The 19175-nt window shown below is 39.4% G+C and overlaps 1 protein-coding gene across 10 annotated transcripts in view; it reads right to left on the reverse strand.

Moving 5' to 3' along the window:
• The window catches only part of Bmpr1b (bone morphogenetic protein receptor type 1B), a 444906-nt gene extending 427859 nt beyond the window's left edge, over window positions 1-17047 (reverse strand). For 7 of the 10 annotated variants that reach the window (XM_087215821.1, XM_087215818.1, XM_087215817.1 and 4 more), the window contains exons 1-2: window positions 16457-16551; window positions 10681-10800 (exon numbers count right to left, since the gene is read on the reverse strand). Coding sequence is in view for 2 of the 10 variants with exons in the window: in XM_013073337.3 (XP_012928791.1) it covers window positions 10681-10800; window positions 16904-16922 (139 nt within the window). In the remaining 8 variants the exon portion in view is untranslated. Of the gene's footprint in view, window positions 1-10680; window positions 10801-16456; window positions 16552-16903 lie in introns of those variants that run through there. The other 3 variants (XR_015452872.1, XM_013073337.3, XM_013073339.3) reach the window with 2 other exon arrangements.
• Between the last annotated feature and the right edge of the window lie 2128 nt (window positions 17048-19175).

The following is a 19175-nucleotide window of genomic DNA, read 5'->3' on the forward strand; positions in this document are numbered from 1 at the left end:
AAAATGAAAAAAATTTTTTTTTACTATTTCACATCCCAGAATTTTTTTTTTTTTTTTTTTTTGGTACCGGGGATCGAACTCGGGTCCTTGCACTTGCACAGCAGGCAGAGAAACCACTGAGCTAAATCCCTGGCCCCCCAGAATGTATTTTTAAAACAAACACAACCAATGATACATTTTTTAAAAAAAAATCCCAAGCCTCTTTGTATATTTTCAAAATTAAAATATCCACAATTACAAGGAAATCAAAATGAAAACCTTAGGAAAGTCAGTCAATCAACGCTGACCAAGCACCTTTTGCACTTCATTTTCTGTACTGTGAAAGAGATGGAGAACAGAAGCGTTTCCACATTCTGTGCAGTTAGAACTGTAAGGATAGACAGAGACCAACACTCAGGAAATTAGGAATTAAAAATGATGACGCAGACTGCGTCAGAATGGAACCGGGTGCAGTACAAAATGGAAGGGACTGAGGCAAGTACGTGATTAACAAAATATTTTCTCAATTATCAGATTATTTTGTTCATTTTCAATCCATCTTCCAAGAAAACGAGTCCTCATAAAAAGAACTTGCTTTACTCACTGTTTCACATTCTCGTTTCTGATTCAAGGGTTTTAATATCATGAACTATAATCCATTTACTATGGACAAAAATATCTTTAGTATTACTTAAGAACTCCAATTTTTTTCCTTAAACACAAGAAATCCATGCAAAACAAGTAATTATTTATCAGTGGCTTCCTGTTTTACATTAGTAGCAAAATGCACCAAGATGGACTTTTAGGGACTTTGATTTGTTTTCTTACCTGTATTCTAGATTGAGAAGTTTAATTTCCTGTTAGCACATATTGACATACCACAGGAAAGATTGCACAGAAGCATGATGGGATTCAAAATCTGGTATGGATAATCTAGGAAATGCCACTGAAATCCCCACACATGCTAAAAAAAAAAAGGAGTTGACTGCTGCACAAAAATATGGTCTCTTTAAAGAAAATTACTAATCAACTTGAAAATGCTAAGACTATATCAAGTTTCCCAGACATTTTAAAGAAATATACACATTTAGCCAATCTTAGAGCGATATTAAAAAAAAGAAAATTTTAGAAAACGAACAGAACAGGCATTAATTTCTATACAAGGCATCCAACTACTCTGCACAACATTTAAACTTAGTTCAGTCTTTGTCTCTAGCATAAGAGGTGGTTTTTTGTTTTTTCCGGTACCAGAGATTCCATTCAGGACCTTGTGCTTATAAGGCAGGCGCCGGGCCACTGAGCTATATCCCCAGAACTGCTTAAGGAGTGTTTTAAAAGAGAATACTTAGGATGAGAGGGAAGTCAAAGGAACAATGTAACTAACAAGTCCTTGGAAAAAAACTATCCCTAATGATTAGTGAAAAGTTACAATCATAGAAACTAATTTAATATATTGCTGGCAACTTCTGCATATTTGTCCTTCATAAAATTAGTCATTATAACCCAATGCAGTAAAACTTGAAACTGAATCTGACTCCTGAAAAAAATCTTTTCAACAACTGCTTTAAAGTTCTTAGAAAATAATTACAAGAATGGAGTACAGCATTGATTGTGGCAGATTATTTCCTAATAACCAAAATTATTTGCCACTCCCATGCAAAGACCTCACCTATAAAAACATGTAAATGCTACACAGTTTAATTATCTGATTTATAAGTACTGGCCTCTTATATAGAGGTATAAAATCTTACAGTTGGTTTCATATGTCATGAACCCTGTCGTCTCTGAAATTTCAAAATCCCCAGTGGAAGAAAAAAGATACAAAGATGAAAGAATGAAAGCATTATCATATATAATTCTTAAACCAAGATAATATTTGCCCCTGTAGGTTACAAAATCATAGCATTTCAGACCATGAAGGACCTAAGAGAGCTTAGCCAATCTTATTCTTAAGTGTTCAACCTGAAATTCCAGAACTAATTGTGACTTTTCCTGCCTCCCAGTCATAGGCCCTTTTCAACATTCTCCTTGACTTCCTCCCCTGAAAGAAGTCAAAAGCTAAAATAAGAACAATAAATGCATTGAAACATATTACTCTGTCTCATCCATTACTGTGATGAGAAATTACAAAAGCTCTGACCTGAGAAATGAGAACACAAAGAAGATTTGAAGTATATAAGATTATGAAAGTTAAAGAAAAAATAATCAACTAGCTCTTCCTTATTATATGGTTTCATAATAAGATTAGGTAGGGTCATTCAGTGATTTACATGGCAGGTAAAATTAAAACAAATAAAAGGAAATACCCTTGACAAGCATAACAAGCCTTCAGAATACACAAGGTCACAGAACAGAGGTCTCATCGTTAAATCCAGTAACATGATTTTAAAGTAAGCTGGATCATTAGTGAAGCCAATATCTGATTATTTATGTTCAACATAAATATGATTTTCTATAATGGAAAAATTGTATTTTGGAATAAAAGGAGTCAGTAAGGAAGCTTTCTATTTGTTACAAATTATACTAAAACATAGTACAATTTTACAATTGTTTATACTGCTTTGGAAAAAATCAAAGAGTGATTACTGACCTAGCAAAAGTGTTTTGATTTGACAAATATATACTATCTCTAATGAACATTTTAAATACTATGGCTTTAAAAAGCAAAATCACCATTTTAACTTTCAGTGCAGAAATTTATTTTAAACCTTACTTTCCCCATAGCACTATGGCTCCAGGTAAAATACATGTTTCACCCGGTTATTCTGGAAACTGAAGATTTGTTTTAATTCAATAATGCTGCCTCAGCTGAACACCACTGCCAGGCCCAATATGCCCCATCTCATTTTGCTCTGAAAGAAAAAAGGAAAAAAAAACAGCATTATGCTTAAAACAAAGAGAAGGTTTATTTCTGGACAAGAAGTAAAGATATGAAGCAAACTCTGACTGGCAGACAATGACAGTGTTGGCAGGGTGCAAAGTGACCTAGAAAATGCTGCAGTCGTTTCCTTTCCAGCCACTCAGGCACGGTGTGATAGCCCTATTATAGAAGACGAGGTAGCATCATTTAAACGCTGGAGAAAATCTATAAGTTACAAGATGAAAAACTCCTGAAAGCTTTTCATTGTGTTTTTAGTACATACTTTCTGGCCCTTCTCAACAATTTAATGTCAATCTTTTGTCAAACCATACAATTAGGTATACGCTCCAATTCTTCCTTCAAAATAACTTGAGTTTTAAAATGTTATTTCAGATAAAGTGATCAACTTTGAGTGATTATCTTTCTTTATCTCATATCATCTTAACAAATTGTCTCAGCAATATGATTTCCCAAAGTCACTAAAATGTCATAGTTAACCCACACTTAAATGTCCCTTACTCTACCTATCCCAAAACACACCACACACAGGTGGATCAAATGGAAAAGTGAGCTTCAATAAAGATGTGGTACTGTGCTTTTTAAAAGATCCACTGCCAGCGTTCTCTGCATAGAAATGTTACATTAGTGAAGGTGGAAGGGAGATTATCACATGTAACGTTCAAAATACATTTCTCCAAAGACTGTAAACATTACCTCTTGATCCATTGCTCGTTTCAGGATATGATCAGTAACCTAAGTCTCTTTCTAGGGCTTCTTAATTACTAACCTTCTGTGTGTACTAACAGCTCTAACACTTTCAGCAGTTACTCTCTCCCAGCTGTGGCTGTGATGCACAAGTTTCTCCTTTGCCCTCAGAGTCTTCCTCAGGCCCCCAGACCTGAATGTCAGCCACCCCTGGTTCATCAGAAACCCACCAGCTTCTGGCTCTCACAGGACCCGACCAGAGAGCACTGATGTCCATACCTGAAAATCCTTCCTACCACCCACTGACCCTCCCTGTGCCTTGAGCTCCTTCACCTGTAAAACAAGAAGACAATAACCAGGGTCTTCCATGGGAAGGGCTCGGCACGCTGCCTGGAACACACAAAAGACAAACACTGTGGCTTTGTTGTTGCTGCTGCTACCGCTGCTAATATGTAATTGCATTTCAAACATCTGTATTATTCGTGAATTTCACCTCTCTTATCCTGGTTCTTCAAGTGTCCCTAATTTAGTGTTATAATTACTTCTTACCCACTTGGCAAATTTGTGAGGTCTCTATATACTAAACCATAGGTCACTGAAGAATTCAGCAAACATTATCATGGCAGGAGAACTTTTTTTTCAGGGGTACTCATTTTTTGGCAAATTAAAAACAGTGTAGTGCCTGAAAGGAGAAATGAGTCAATATGATCCACTCACTATCACAGAAGTTATTAAAAAGCATTGAGTCATGGGATTAGATGAATCTTTTGCAGAAACGACAGTGAAAAAAGGCATTATTTGGCAGAAAAACTAGAAATAGGGAAGGTGCTGAAGTGGTCATAACATCTAATATCTTTATAAAGAATAGAGAAGAGGAAATATAGATTAAATTTTCCAGGTCTGCAAAAGATACTAAGTTTTTCCAATATGTGAAATGCCAAGTCAGTGGGATAATCTACTAAAACTTTGAGTTACTGGGGGAAAATATCAAATAAGACTCAAATTGGAAAACTACAGTTACTGTACTTCTCAGAATAATGAGCCTTAGTTATCATAAAAAAGTCTCAAAAATCACCTCTGGGACATTGCATTAATATGTTCCTGCGGCCAAAAAGCTAACAATGGCATGAACAGTGCTTATGAATAGAAACATAGTTCTCACCTTATTTAAATCTGGAGTTCAGGCGGGGGGTACAGCTCAGTGACAGAGCATGAGCCCAGCACAGGCGAGGCCCTAGGTTTAGTCCCCAGCACTGAGGGAAGGAGGGGGACAGAGTTTATCTCTACTCGAAATGCTGCACGTCACTCTGGTCTAATGTAACACAGTCCTCCCCAACTGTGCGCTGCTGAATGAAAAATAATTAGGTCCCTGCTTTTACCAAAAGAACAAAATTTAGAAACTAATGAAAATCCAAACAAGTAAAAATAAAATGATCAAGTGGAATACAGCACAGCCATGTGAAGAACAAGAAGGAAGCGCTGTGGATATGAAGACTATACACACAGTACAATGATGGAAAGTACAGATGAGACAAATACAGAGCTTCGGAATGGCTGCCATACTTCAACAGAATATCTACTCTGGATAAACAACAAAATACAAAGCCAAGAAATGAAACAAGCTACAAAAATACTCATCCATCCCAAAAATAGGACATACAGTTTCATTAACAACCACTTTGGTTTCAACTGAGGAAAACTAAGATATTTGGAAGAGATACTATTAATTTTTAAAAGTGAAACCATGAACCACCAATCCTAGCCTTCCCTAACATATCTACTAACAGCACCACCTAAAGACAGAATAACAGACTGAACAATTTGACCTTCATAAATGTTCTCAACAACTTCTCGCTTTCTTTTCCATATTCAGTCTATTCATGTTTTGTGTTATTTTTTGGTAATCTGTCATTTGTGAATTTCAACATCTTTCCCTGTAGAGCAAGACTCAATTATCTCTTTGACACACTTTGATTTACAGTATGGCATCAAATTCATTCATAATGCATAAATATTTAATAATTCCATTTGTAAGAAAGACATTATTCACAAGCTAAAGATGTAAAATATTATTGTTGAACTGCATTATACCTTCCAGGTTTAGGAAATGTGAGCCAAAAAACTAATTTATAGCCTCATGTTAAATCAGAGTGCATGCTAGCAAGTTTAAAGAAAAATGTTTAAAAATGCACAGTAACAGCTTTCAAAGCACAAGTACAAATGCAAGACGCTTACACAGGTTTTGATGAAAACTGATGCAGATATAGACTTTGATGTATCAACAAGATTCTGTGCAGGAATGAAAATTGTACAGACCTACATAATATCTACAAAATACTTTTATAATACATGTCCATGCCATTGTTAGCTTTTTAGGCCAGAGGAACATATTTCTTTAAATATTTAAAGACATAGACATTTCACAAAAACATTTTGAGTGAAATTACATAATAAAGTAAGTGGTTTCATAATAAAACTGAAGTGCATTTTGCTGTTGTTCATTTATAACATTATTAAAATATTTGAAGATTATGTCTATAAAATGGCAAATCAACATTCCAAATTACACTAATCAGAACTTCGCTCCATCAGAAGGTGGTAAGGCTACTAAAGGAATATTCTGGGTTTTCAGGACAGAAATTAGTGTGTTTTAATTCTCTCTGGCTTGAAAAGGGCACTGACAGAAAACAATGTTTTCAAGTCCAGTGCAACAGTAAGGAGAGAGAAAGAAAATGAAAAGGGGAAGTGAAGGGGAAAGCAGGGAGGTGGACGTACAGGAGAATGCAAATGATCATTCTGTGCGCTAAGGCTCCGAAACTCAGATGGTGGTACATACAGCAAAGATTTCTTTAAAAGGAGATGGTTAGCTCTCTCTGCTAAATCTGAATTGCTCAAGAAATTAATTCACAGTCCATACGCCAAGTACACAAAATATATCCCCTACAACTGATCAGAAAGGATAAATTGTGCAGTTAAAAAACTTGAAAAATGAGTTTTTTCAAGCAATTTTCCATTTCTTCCTGGCTTCCTGAAACAAGAAATTGCAACTAAAGAGGGCACAGGAAATGTGGTACCCCAACTCCTCCTGGACCTGAAGTACAGACGGTGTCAAGAAACCGTGTTAAGGAGTGTCTCAGAGAAAAAGTGCATTTTCTGCACTTTTACAAACAACAGCACTTGCTCTCATTAGCAAACGCACCAAAAGTTATACCTATGAAACATTTTTGGAAGAAGTTGATTTATATATGGCTGTTTATCTCAGCTTTAACATACACCACAGGGTATGAAAATGTTAAAATTCATATTATTTTACTGTGTAACAGAATTAAGAATCTCTCATCACATCTATGTGAGGAAGCATCCATTTCTACAGGTATGCATAATTACGGACTAGGAAGTGCCTAATTTGCCTACATAAATTGCAAGGGTTTGATGACTGAAGCAAGGAGTGAACCAGGTCCATTGAGAATTAGTAAGAAAAACATAATCAAACTTAAATGCAACAGAATACGAAGATCATTTTCCAAATTGGTTCCAGAAACAGCTCCTAGGTGAATTTCCCTGAAAAGCTCATTTAATTCAATTAAACAATGTAGTATGGTTTTCCTCTTCGGAGAGGGTAAAAATATTTTCATCTGCTACAGATGTTAAAGATAAGTATTTAAAGAAGTGGTTGATTTAATCTTAAGTGAGATGGAGATACAAAGTTGTTGAATAACAACTTCTGAATACTGAGCAGGTATATTTAACTATGACAGCATCGGTCATTTATGAAATACACAAAGCAAAAATCCAGAACAATTAGAATGTTTAAAGTCTTTATATTACGTACTGTCATATAAACTCAATACAATTTTCTCCTAAAAATTATAGGATAAAACAAAGACCATGTTTATTCCTCACACTAGAATACTATTAGAATCCTACCTCAAACATGCAATGGAAGGTACGTGACTTATCCTTTAAAGATAAAGAGCAGTTAAATTTATTTTGGAGAAATTCAGTTTCCCTGAGGGATTTTCCTAGTTAATCTCAACATTACATAAGTTCATGCATAGCCACCCCGGTTAGGTAATGCCTGCAAACAGCCTGCTCTGGAGTCTTCTGAGTCCATCTGGCTGCTGCCTTGCACACTGGAGTGACTCATAAACATGAAGCAACCTAAGGTCACCTACTCCAGGTCTTTTAAACAGAACAGCCGACCACTTACCAGGTGGTTCCAATTTCCAAGGACACTTAAAATGAGGGAGAAACTCATTCTAGATACACCATTTTATTTTCATAGTGTCTCTGGCTTCAGAATTTGGTAAGGAAGGAAGCTCTTTTGAAATATGGATTGCTAATCACATGAATGCCAGAAATCACTGCATGTCTTGGATTGAGAATATTATATAAATAAAGTCAAGTGACAAAGAAAAGAAGGACACAAACCCACATTATATCATGCTCCAAATTGTATAAAGAAAAAAAGATCCCCAAAATACAATACTGGTTATTTTTGTTGTAAAAATGCTTCTATTTTGTTAGAGTTCCCTTATGTTTCCCAAGTTTAATTCAATAAATATGTATTCTTTACAATAAGAAAAAAATAAGTAGCTTTTTTAAGAAAATATACACTATAAATTTTGTGCTCAGTGAGCTGCAGGGACCAACAGATATAACATATATATAGATATAACATATATCTCTAGGTAAAGAAAAGGAATTCATTTTTGCCTTTAAAAACAGTACATTGTTTAAAATCAACAAACCGGGAACCTACTTTATAACAAGTGTAATTGGTATAAGAATAAGTCCCAGCAATAATAATGATCTCTTCCCTTCACGATAAGAAGCTGGTGAAATGTTTGGTCATCTGTTATACATACCAATTTTCCCCAAAGTATGTTCAGATAAACATTAGTCCAAGGCTATATACAAGGAAAGATACAAATTCCAAGGTCTAATACCCCTTTTGAGGCCTGTCAAATGTATATTAGAATAAAAGCTCAGAAAAGTCTGAAGTTTAAAAGTGTCAATAAACCTCAGATTTCCTTGATCACTTACTCGCCTATCACATGCTTTTGTGGGTTTACTATGCCCGTCATTTTTCTCAACACTTTACAAATACTATAGTAATTTTCACACGGCCTGTGAAGTTGGGCCCAATAAGCTGTACAGGTCTCAGGGCTAGAGAAGTGGTAAGACTAGATGAAAACCCACACTCTGGAGCCACAGTAACCAGCAGCCTATGTTGCTGCACCCTGACATCCACAAAACCACCTTTCTGCGGGACACACTGAGAAAGCAAAGGCAGTCCACTAAAAACCTACTGCTGTGTGTAAATTCCTTGCCTGGAATGGTCAAATAGCTCTTACTACCTCAAACCCCAATAGTTCACTTAATCTGTATGAAAGTAGAAATAACTATAAATCTAGATTTTTTTTTTTTAGTAAATTTTATTTCATTTTATCCCATCCCCCCCTCAAGCCCTTTCCCCTCCCTATGTACAGAAGTTTTGTTTCCATTTTTTCCTTCTATAGAATTATTAAACAAGAAATTTGACTAAATTGTTTTCTCTTCTGTCATTTAATTTTATTAGCCATCCTAATTCAAAGAATTTTGATGAAATTAAGAAAGCTCTAAAAGACTGGCACAATTTCTATACTCAGATTCAAAAGTGTCCTAATTTCCAGAGCTTGTGTGTATGATGGCATTACTGATCATTTTAATGTGCTTCTTCATGTCTTCATGTCTTTTTTAAAAATCCTAATATAACCAGTAGGAAGATGAAGAACCTTGTGGTCTTTAATTATCAGATTATACATTAAATTTAAATGTTTCAAAATGCATATATTGACGTCTAACAGTAAGTAAAAATAATATAGTAAAAATAACAATAATATAGGATCTTTTCATTGTTTAAAAATACATATGCACAAGAAAATTCTTACGGGCTATGTAGATATCAAACTATTAATTTTAGATAATGGTATAAAGCAATTCATTCTCTTAAGGTTTATCTACACAATTTTCTAATTTTCCTGTCAAGAAGATTTGTTATGCTGGGGATTTAGCTCAGTGGTTCTGCTCCCTGCTCCACAAATGCAAGGACCCAAGTTCGATCCCTGGTACCAAAAATAAAATAAAATAAAATAAAATAAAGAAGATTTGTTATATGTGTCACTGGAAAAAGCAAAATTTACATATTAAGAGCCTGAATAATAGATGCAGTTAATGAGAGCCACTTACGTATGGCCATGTCTTGAGCTGCTTGTGACTTCAAGCAATGACAGTCCCTCCAATTGCTCTCTTCCACCTCACCTTTTTTAGTTTCTTTTAGCCCTAATCATGAACCTGACTTGTAAACATCACGTGTGCTTGTTTATTTCTTACCCCCCTACCCAATCCACATCCAAAATAAGATCAAAGATATGGTTTTCTGAATCCACAATGCCTAACATAGTGCCGGGCCCTAAAGAGCAACTCTAAAAATCTACATGCGGACAGGTGCCTGTAGTCCCAGGACTGGAGAGGCTGAGACAGGAGGATCACCTCAAGTCCCAGGCCAACCCAGGCTAGTCAGTTCAAAGCCAGCCTAAGCTACAAGTGAGACTATTTCAAAAAAAATAATACACACACACATACACACTGTGAACACAGTAGAAGGTGTGTGGACTATCAAGTAAAAAGAGCAAATTGATAAACTGACAGTAAATATTTATATAATAACAACTTAAGTTCACAGGCTATTGTCTCGTAGAGAGAAACATTCCATTTCCAAGGGAAAGCAGATGTCCAACAGAGCACAGGGAGGCCAACTGCTCTCATCAATCCAAGAAGACTAAAAAGTAAGAGGTTTCAGAAGGTGAATCAACAGAAAGGGTGCCTTAGCTGATACAGCTCCTGATACCCTGATGAGGGCTTATTTAGAATCAAAACATAAAGAAGGTGTGAGAAGGACTGTAAAAGAATCCCAAGGGTAATTCAGTCTATCACAGTTACCAAAAGCAAAGGAGCTTTCCAGGGAGTACTGAAGAGTCTCACAGAAGAGTTTCTTTCTCACTGAAGAGTGCCAGAAGCAGTGACTTTGAGTGCAAGGACAAAGGCAGCACAAGGAGATAAACCAGCAGCAAAGGAGCAAAGAGAATAAATACCTTCACTCTCCACCCTTCTCGAACTCTCTTGCCAGGCTCCTGATGTCTTCGAGAAGTCAGGGCAGTTCCTCCAGGTGCTCTTTCTGGGCAGAGCATGAGGCAGAGGGGCTGACAGCAGACCTGGAGAGGGAAGCAGAACAGATCTGACACAGAAGCCAATAGGAATAACAGTTTCAGGAAATAGGGTAAGACGGAGAGACTGTAAAGACACAGAAGGGTTCTTGACTAGCTGAAAAGGATCAAAAGAAACAGTGGAAGAGAACTGCTATAAATATATAATTTATACGGGGTTGCACAGTTTGTAAGCCCACTGGAGTCTACAATGCATCCTGCACTAAGAGATAGGATTGTAGGAAAATCCCTCATTACTCTACATGGACTATTGCCTCTAAGCATGTGTTGGACAACTCAACAGTAGCTTGTTTCCAGAAAAAGTACTGATGATAATTTAGTGCCTTTTATAGGTGCTTGCAAAGTTTGTAAGTTAGATAAAACTCACTGACTTCAATCAAGAGATTAATTTAGACAAAGGCACCATCATTACAGACAACCTTGTAATCATTATGGATTCATTAGTCATCAAATTAACGAGTGACAGAAGTTTCTCAACTTAAGTCCACATCTATCACACTCATAAAAATGGCTAAAACGTTTATCTCAAGACAGCCAAAAAATGTCATAAAGATATATATTGGATTTATCTTTTTTCCTTTAGTAATCTCCAGAAAATCATTTCTAAACTTTTTACTTAATATCTTCTAAGGCTGCAGCCAAATACTTGTTGAAAGACAGAAAAAATAAAATCAGCTGAATTAAACACCCAACAGCATTCAGCAACCATCCACTAAGTGCCTACTCTGCACTGGCTCTTCAAAAGGGGCTGGGATTGGATAGCAGGTACTTGCAGTCCTAACAATGGACTTCACAGTGATATCTCCGGTACCAGGGATGAAACTCAGGACCTTGGGCCTTCGAGGCAGCCACAGTGCCACTGAGCTAAATCCCCAGCCCCAGAAGCATTCGGTTTTCAAGGCTGAGGGTTATACGATAATGGCACTCACGCTGAGGAGAGGTATCCTGCCCACCTTGCTTCCCTTCCATTCTAGCCAGACCACCCAGACATAGATCTTACCTAAAATGAAGAGATGTTGGATAGAGTGTGCTCTCCACTTAGCTGGATATGGACTTTTTACAGCAGTCAGATAGATATGGACTTAAACAAGTTCAAAAACTTCTGTCACTCGTTAATTTGATGACTAATGAATCCACAGTGATTCCAAGGAAGTTCCTAATGATGGTGCCTTTGTCTAAATTAATCTCTTGCTTGAAGTCAGTGAGTTCAAGCTACTGTTGAGTTGTTCAATGCATGTTTAGCCACAGTACTCCCTGTAACAGGGGATTTTCCTACAATCCTATGGCTTAGTGTAGAAAGACCCAAGCACCCCAGTTCAGTGCAGAGAGATCCTCTCTCACCCTAAGAACTCACACAACACTTCCCAGGACCTGCTGTGGGTTCCCACAGCAAGAGGCTTGCAGCCCAGGAGAAATCTGGAGGCTAGGAAGGCTATGTCTGGGAACAGTGAGACAGTGCTGAGGTCTGACATTTAAAAGCAACCACTGAACAGGGAACTGCTGCACTGTACTTCAAGGAACACAGGATGACTCAAGTCAATGATTCTTCTATGAAGTGATACAGACAATGACTGATCAATCTCTCCTGGCTCTAGCCTTGACCAAACTCCGCTCCATCATTCCCACAGCCTCCCACACGGTCTTGCTTCAGACACTCTTGCTCACACCACAGACACGAGAAGTCCTATCTGTTCACATCTGCTTAAAATCTGACAGGGGACTCAGTGAAATGTACTTAGAGTGAAACTTGGGCTTCAGACCCTGGTCCTGGATCCAGCCCCCACCTCCATTCCCGCCATTTCCCCTGACTGCTCGGTCCAGCCACCCTGGCCAGCATGAGCCCTGCTGCTTCTGCCTGGAGCCCTCCCAGATCTCCAGAAGGCAGGCTTTCTTGCCCTTGAGAACATCCTAGAGAGACTCGCCTTGACCACCTTGTATGGAATAAGCCAGTCACACACTCTTAGTGACCCTCTCCGATTTTCCTAAGAGCAATGCTCACTGTGGGAAACATCTTATTTCTATGCTTCCTGTCATCCCTTGTGTTTCCACTCTCAGAATGTCAGTTTGGGGACAGCAAGGACATCATGTCTCATGGATGTGGTCTTCCCACAGCATATGATGGTGCCAGGAAAAGAGGACACTCAAGCATTTTAGTAAAAATTAGTGGATACCCTAAGAATCATCAAAACAAAGCACTGCCTGATGTAAAGTATGCACCATCCTTTATAGTACTACAGATGAACTTTTAAAAAATACCGTGAAATAATATCAAAATGCCCCCTTGCCTGCTAAGCCCATATATATATATATATATATATATATATATATATATATTATTATATCTCTAGACTCTATCCCTAAGAAGTTTTATTTTCCCTCAATATTAATTCAATAGAAATGTCTTTTCAATTTACATTTCTAGCCCTGGACCTTCTCTTCTGATTTCTGGCTTTTCTATTTACATCCCAGCACTTCTACTTCAATTTCTGTCATCACGTCAAATTCAACATATGGAAACCTAAAATTACTACTTCTCAAGCAAAATCAGTTTCTCCTTTCACTCTTAATATTTTCACTCACCATCCTCCAAATATCTATCCTTAAAAACTAAAAACTATCTTGACTATGAAGTTAAAGAACTAAAAAGGAGACTATAGAGATACATCAAGTGAAGTAGTTGTCTAGCTGGTTTTTTCCAATTAAAAGTATATAGAGAAGACTAGCAAAATAGATAAATTCGCTTTTGCTCTCAAATTAAATTGTTAATATCTGAAAAAAAATCAAAAGCCATTAGTCTGGTCCCAACTTTTTTTGCCTTTTTGTCTGCCTTTAATACATACTGAAAGTTATATAGGTTAAAATGTAAGTCTAGTGAGCATAAGTCTTTGTGGGTAGAAATAATTCTTCTGCCTAAAATAACACAGCACCCAGAACAATACCTACCACACAAAAGCAACCAATGTTCTGAAAGGTATTATCTACAAGTGCATGTATCACAATGATTATCAGTTATTACAAATTAATAACTTTCACTTGGTAGGTGCAAAGAGAAATCCGTAGAGTTCACATTTTAATTGCTGGCTTCTAACTATAATTATAGACAATTTTCTCAATTGAGTGAAGAAAACAAGGCTGAGTCCAATGAAGAGCTCTGCACACAGTGAGAAAAGCACAAGGACTTGATTCCAAAGCCAGAGTGGTTTCACTATTTCTGAGCACAGTGTTCAAATCTCGACCTCTTCACCTTATTTATATGTGTGATGCAATGCTTGCTACAACTTTTTCATTCCTAAATCTGTGCTCTGCTATTATTCCATCCTAATGCAGTTCCCTTGAGCTACTGAAATTACCAAGAATCAGTGTCACAAGTCACAAATCGAAAGAGAATCAACTGTCCTTGAGGGACTTTCTTTGGTGTGTCATATATCTGGCATGGTGTTAGGCATCTAAAACTGAAAAAAATAAATAGAGGATTAAAAAAGACCCTATCTCGCCTCAATGAGACAACAGTAAGGGAGGGAAAGCTAACCAGGTAGTGACCCCTCAGCGAGCTGAGCACAGAAAGGAGCACCCAGAAGCCTGAGGGCAGACAGAAGGGGCTGCTGACAATCAGAGAAGCCTGTGCTGGGTGGAGTGGGCAGCAACTGAATCTGGATGACAAATATGATTTGAACACTCAGGAGGTTGGGAGGGAGGTGCTATACATACCAAGAGATAGCCACATTTTAAACTGCCTTATATGTTTAACCTGCCTTATAGTCTTAAATAATAAAATTAGCATTTACTGCAATAAAAACACTTTATCAGGATGTCTCACACAGTTTTCAAAGCTCATGAGGAAAAATTAAGTTGATTTCCTTTTAATAAATATTATTTAACGACTGGAACATTGTGGGAGATACATACACACATGCCATGAGTACTGGCAGTGTGGTGCTCAGGGACAATCTAACGGAGTCTTGGACAACTCTCCCTGAACTAACTGCTGGGCAGCACCTGGCACACAAAGTGGTAAAGCCCCTATAAATAGTGATGATTCACTAACATGACATAAATCAAGATTTTTTAACCCACCAAAAACTAACATTCAGATTTAAAATCACAAACCAGTGCCATTAAAATTCATCTGCAGGCCCTAGCAAATGAGTAATGAGATCATATCAATTTATATCATGTGACCAAAAAGAAAAGGTGGTTTCTAAATGGTAATTCAAACTGGACAAATAACACACTGTATAAAATTTTGTAGCCCTAGGCCATATTTTGCTAAAAACAAAGGTACATTATGCATGACTAAGGGAAACAGTGAAAATCAGAGCAATTAATTTCCCAGCTATGTTTCCCATAAAAAGCCATCACTACTATGATTTGCTTACAACACACTTTTTTCTTTGCATCACACAATGGTCTAAGTGTGTAATAACTTGCATATTTCACTAAGATGTAATATCCTTCAAAATATCCTTATAATTAGTTTTCCAAAGAAATTATTGATCCCTGGAATGTTTCATGTTTTAAAATTTCTGACAAATCCTTTCCTATTTTCTTTGCAGTTAGAAATAATTCTTGATCACTAGAGTGTAAAGACATATAAAAGTACAAAGACTAAATATTTTCTCAAATACAAACGTCCCCGTTGACACAGGACATTTCCCATAGCTTTTTCAAAACAATAATTAGGAAAGTTGCCACTGGGATCCTAAAAATATAGGTAAGAAAACCGACATTACTCAGCATCAATTCAGTATAGCAAGAGATTTTCATTTAGTGCTTTTCCAAATTAGTTTCAAGTACTCTTCAACTGAAGCCTCATTGCTAGGGGAGCCTTTTGTGTTTCTTCCCAGAGCCCGGGCACCTTCCCTCAGGTGGTCCTGCGTCCTGCGATGTGTCTGGGACCCTCCTTTGCAGAAAGGAGGCCGTTACACAGCTCTCTTCTGTTTTCTGTCCCTGGCATCTTGGTGGCTGCTCAGTTCCTGACCTCACCTTGGTGGAAGTTGACTAAAAAAAGAGCGGTTCCTAATAACGAGGAAAATGCAGCGCTCCTGCGCCGAGCAGCCACCGGGGACCCAGCCTGCAGCTAGAGAGCGCGGCGCCCAGGCCCCTTCCGGGGACCCCGCCCCGCAGGGACAGACAAACGGACGGACGGACGGACGGACGGACAGACACAGGCGCGGGGCCGGCCGTGCGACGCGCAGTGGGCGCAGAGGGACGCGAGGAGCCGAAAGCCTCCGCACAAGAAAGCCAAAGGACTAGGGGAGACCCGCGGGGTGCAGCCATAGAAGACGAGGGTCCCGCTGGGAGTCGCGGACGGGACAGGGCTGGGGAGGGACATACGGACGGATGGAGAGCCAGCCCGGGAGAGTGGGGAAGGAGAAAGGAGATAAAGGGACTGAGGGACGAAGTGAGCGGAGCGGGCGAGAGCGCGGGCTGCGTCTGGGGCGGCGGGGACCGAGGTAGCGGCGCCGAGCGCATCGGGACCCCGCGCCGCCCGGTCCCGGCCGTGCACGTGTGCCTGGGTCCCGGCGCGGGGCACAAAGCCGAGCGCCCGCGCCCAGTCCTCGTCCCCGAGCCCGCCGCCCGGTCCACACTGCCCGCGCCCCGTCCCCGTCCCCGTCCCCGCCCCCGTCCCCGTGCCTGATCTCACCGCCCGCCGCGACTCCGGTCCCGCGCCGACTCCGCGCCCCTCGCCGTCAACTTCTGTCCGCCCCGCGCGCCCCTCCGAGTCCCCGCCCGCCCAGGAGCGAGGGAGCGGGGTGCGCCGCCTGCGGGCAGGGCCGGGACCGCGCTGCGCCCGCGACGAGCCCCCTCCCGCCGAGGCCGAGCCACAAAGGTGGGGCGCCGCCTGCCGCCGCCAGCACCCTGCCCGCCCGGGCCCCTCGGAGCCGCGCCTTGGCCGTGAGCGGACGGCGCTCACCGCGGTGACGCCTGCGGCTCGGGAACTTGGGAGCGGCGGGCTCGGCCGCCCGGGGAAAGGGGAGATTTCCTTTCGATAGATACTTCGAAACTGTAAACAAGTGAGAATTGAACAAGAACCCCCAAGAAAGTTCTTTCCATCTGCACTTGATGAAATGTTACAATTAGTAGTACTTACTTTGGAAAAGCACTAACATCTTATTCTGTGGTCCCCCTGCTAAGGATTCAAGTGCTGAAACACTTCAAGGAGTAAAGATAAAAGTAAGGCAGCTGAGACTTGCAGGAGATTTGGGGAGGACAGCTAACTTCTTTTAAAAATCATCCACTTTGACAACTCTGTTTCCCACGGAGATATCGCGTGATTTCCAAATAGTTTTTCCTCCTAGTACCTTTCAACTGCACATCTAGCAAAATTTATTGCCTCCTCCTGTAAGTTTTATATCTTCTTCCCAATATATTAATAAGCTCTCTCTGGTCACCATCAAGTGTGTGGTTTAAGTAATTTCTTAACACAATTTTACTCTGAAGTAGCTTCTTTCCAATTTTCTTTGTGGCTTTCTCCATAATCTATTCAATTCTTAACCTGTTTTATATCAACGCTTTTTTCTTAAGTTTCTCATTGAATCTTTTTAAGCTAGATATTAAATACAATCTTTTCATTTATCAATAAGAAAACAAATTCAATTAACTATAAATGTACTTTATGCCATTCTGCTTAGGAGCAGAGGGTCCTGACCTTTATTGAAAAGGCTGTAAAATGTGGACATGTTTTCCCCACAAAGACGATGTTGGGGCCCAAGATTCACCCCATAATGTATCTGCAGTGTGGCTCCTGAAGCCAGAAAGAAAGTGGTTCCTTGGAAAATTTTCAGGGCAGGTGAAATTAGTCATTGGCGTATCCCACCCCTGCCCAATCCCTGTTCTCACATGCTAGTGCTCACTTTCTTTTCCCAAGAATCCCAAATTAGGCTAATGGCCTCACTCCTGCTTCTTTCCTCCTCGTTCACTCCCTTCCAAAATGCAGAGGTTCTAACCACATAAAGACCTTCTCCCTGGTCCCAGTCGGATTTCCCATCATTCCCATCATCTGACGTTAACTAGGTCTAAGAAGGAAAGAAATCTCTGTCCCTTCTACTGTGTGAATTACTAATAAACTATATGTATTAGACACAGTTCTGCCTTAGAGTTTCAGACCTCACAACCTGCAGTAAAATAAACTGAACATTGTAGAAAAAGATACTTTAAAAATCCAGAAAGTCTATAGGTCTTGAGAAAAAGAAGGGAGGAAAAAAGACCCTGGCTGGAAGAAAAGGGGCAGGGTGGGAGAGTAAACTGTTTGAGGACAACCTTAGCAGGTGGTATTTTATTAGCCTGAATGAAGAGGCTGGACACAAAGCCATTCAACAATCAACATGTTGAATGCCTTTGAGAAACCTGGCCCTGGTATTTGAAGTCTAAACCTTGTCCATTCCTTCTTGAAACTCAAAGGAAAAGAGATAACATAGAGTGGACCCTTGACTTACCAACTAGAGGGGTTCCTGAGAGCTGATTATAACGAAGTCAATACAACTGAGCTCTGGATGTTTACTTTAGTACACTTTATAGATAAGAGGCAGATGAGTCTGCCATTAACCTAATTAACCCAAGTTGTTCATAGGTCAGGCCGGTCATAACTTGGGGGTCCACTGTATTTCCTTTTTGGAGAAGTATTGGATACTTTTAACCATGGAGTAGAATTTGGGGAGATCATTTGGAAGCACCCAGAGAGGGCAAAATGGGAATGCATAACTGATTAAGAGTGTTACGTGAAAGACAAAGATCTGAACCAAGATTACAGTAGGGCTGCAGGATCCCCAGAAACGTGAAAGGTGCTTAAAATAGCTGGTGGTAGAAGCTGACTCCCAGTGAGGACAGTGGTGCTTTTAATAGCAAGAGACTGCTGGGGAGGGGGACTGAGAAGTGGAGAGAGGAGCTTCATTTGATGACAAATTTGAACAAAGGTAGAATTTCTTTTTTCCCTCCAATTATAAATGAAAGCATCAAGAAACTATCCAACAATTGTCAAATATTTGCAGGCATATTTCTCATTTAGGAAGATATTTTCAGGCACAGTGGAATTGACCTTTTGGGGGAATTTACATTTAGAGAAACTGGACAGACCTTGTCCCCCACTTATTTCAAAACTATAAAGGCTGACACCTTTGATTAATCACAAATCAAGGCATAATATGTTAAGTTGCATCATAAAATGTATATGTGGAGCTTTTGGAGGGTGTTATGGCCTGTGTCTAGATGTGCCCCCAAAACCTCATGCAGTCACAGGTAGAGCTTTTGTAGAGGTAGCTGGATCTAGAATGTGTGATGCTGGGATTAAGAGTGTGATGCTGGGATCGAGGGTATATAATTACTAAATTAGTTCACTGATTAGTTTGGCATAGTTCTGAGTATGG

The sequence above is a fragment of the Heterocephalus glaber genome, unplaced genomic scaffold (assembly GCF_053883595.1).
Source record: "Heterocephalus glaber isolate CG9 unplaced genomic scaffold, H.glaber_assembly_v1.0 deba00001454, whole genome shotgun sequence".
NCBI lineage: Eukaryota > Metazoa > Chordata > Mammalia > Rodentia > Bathyergidae > Heterocephalus > Heterocephalus glaber.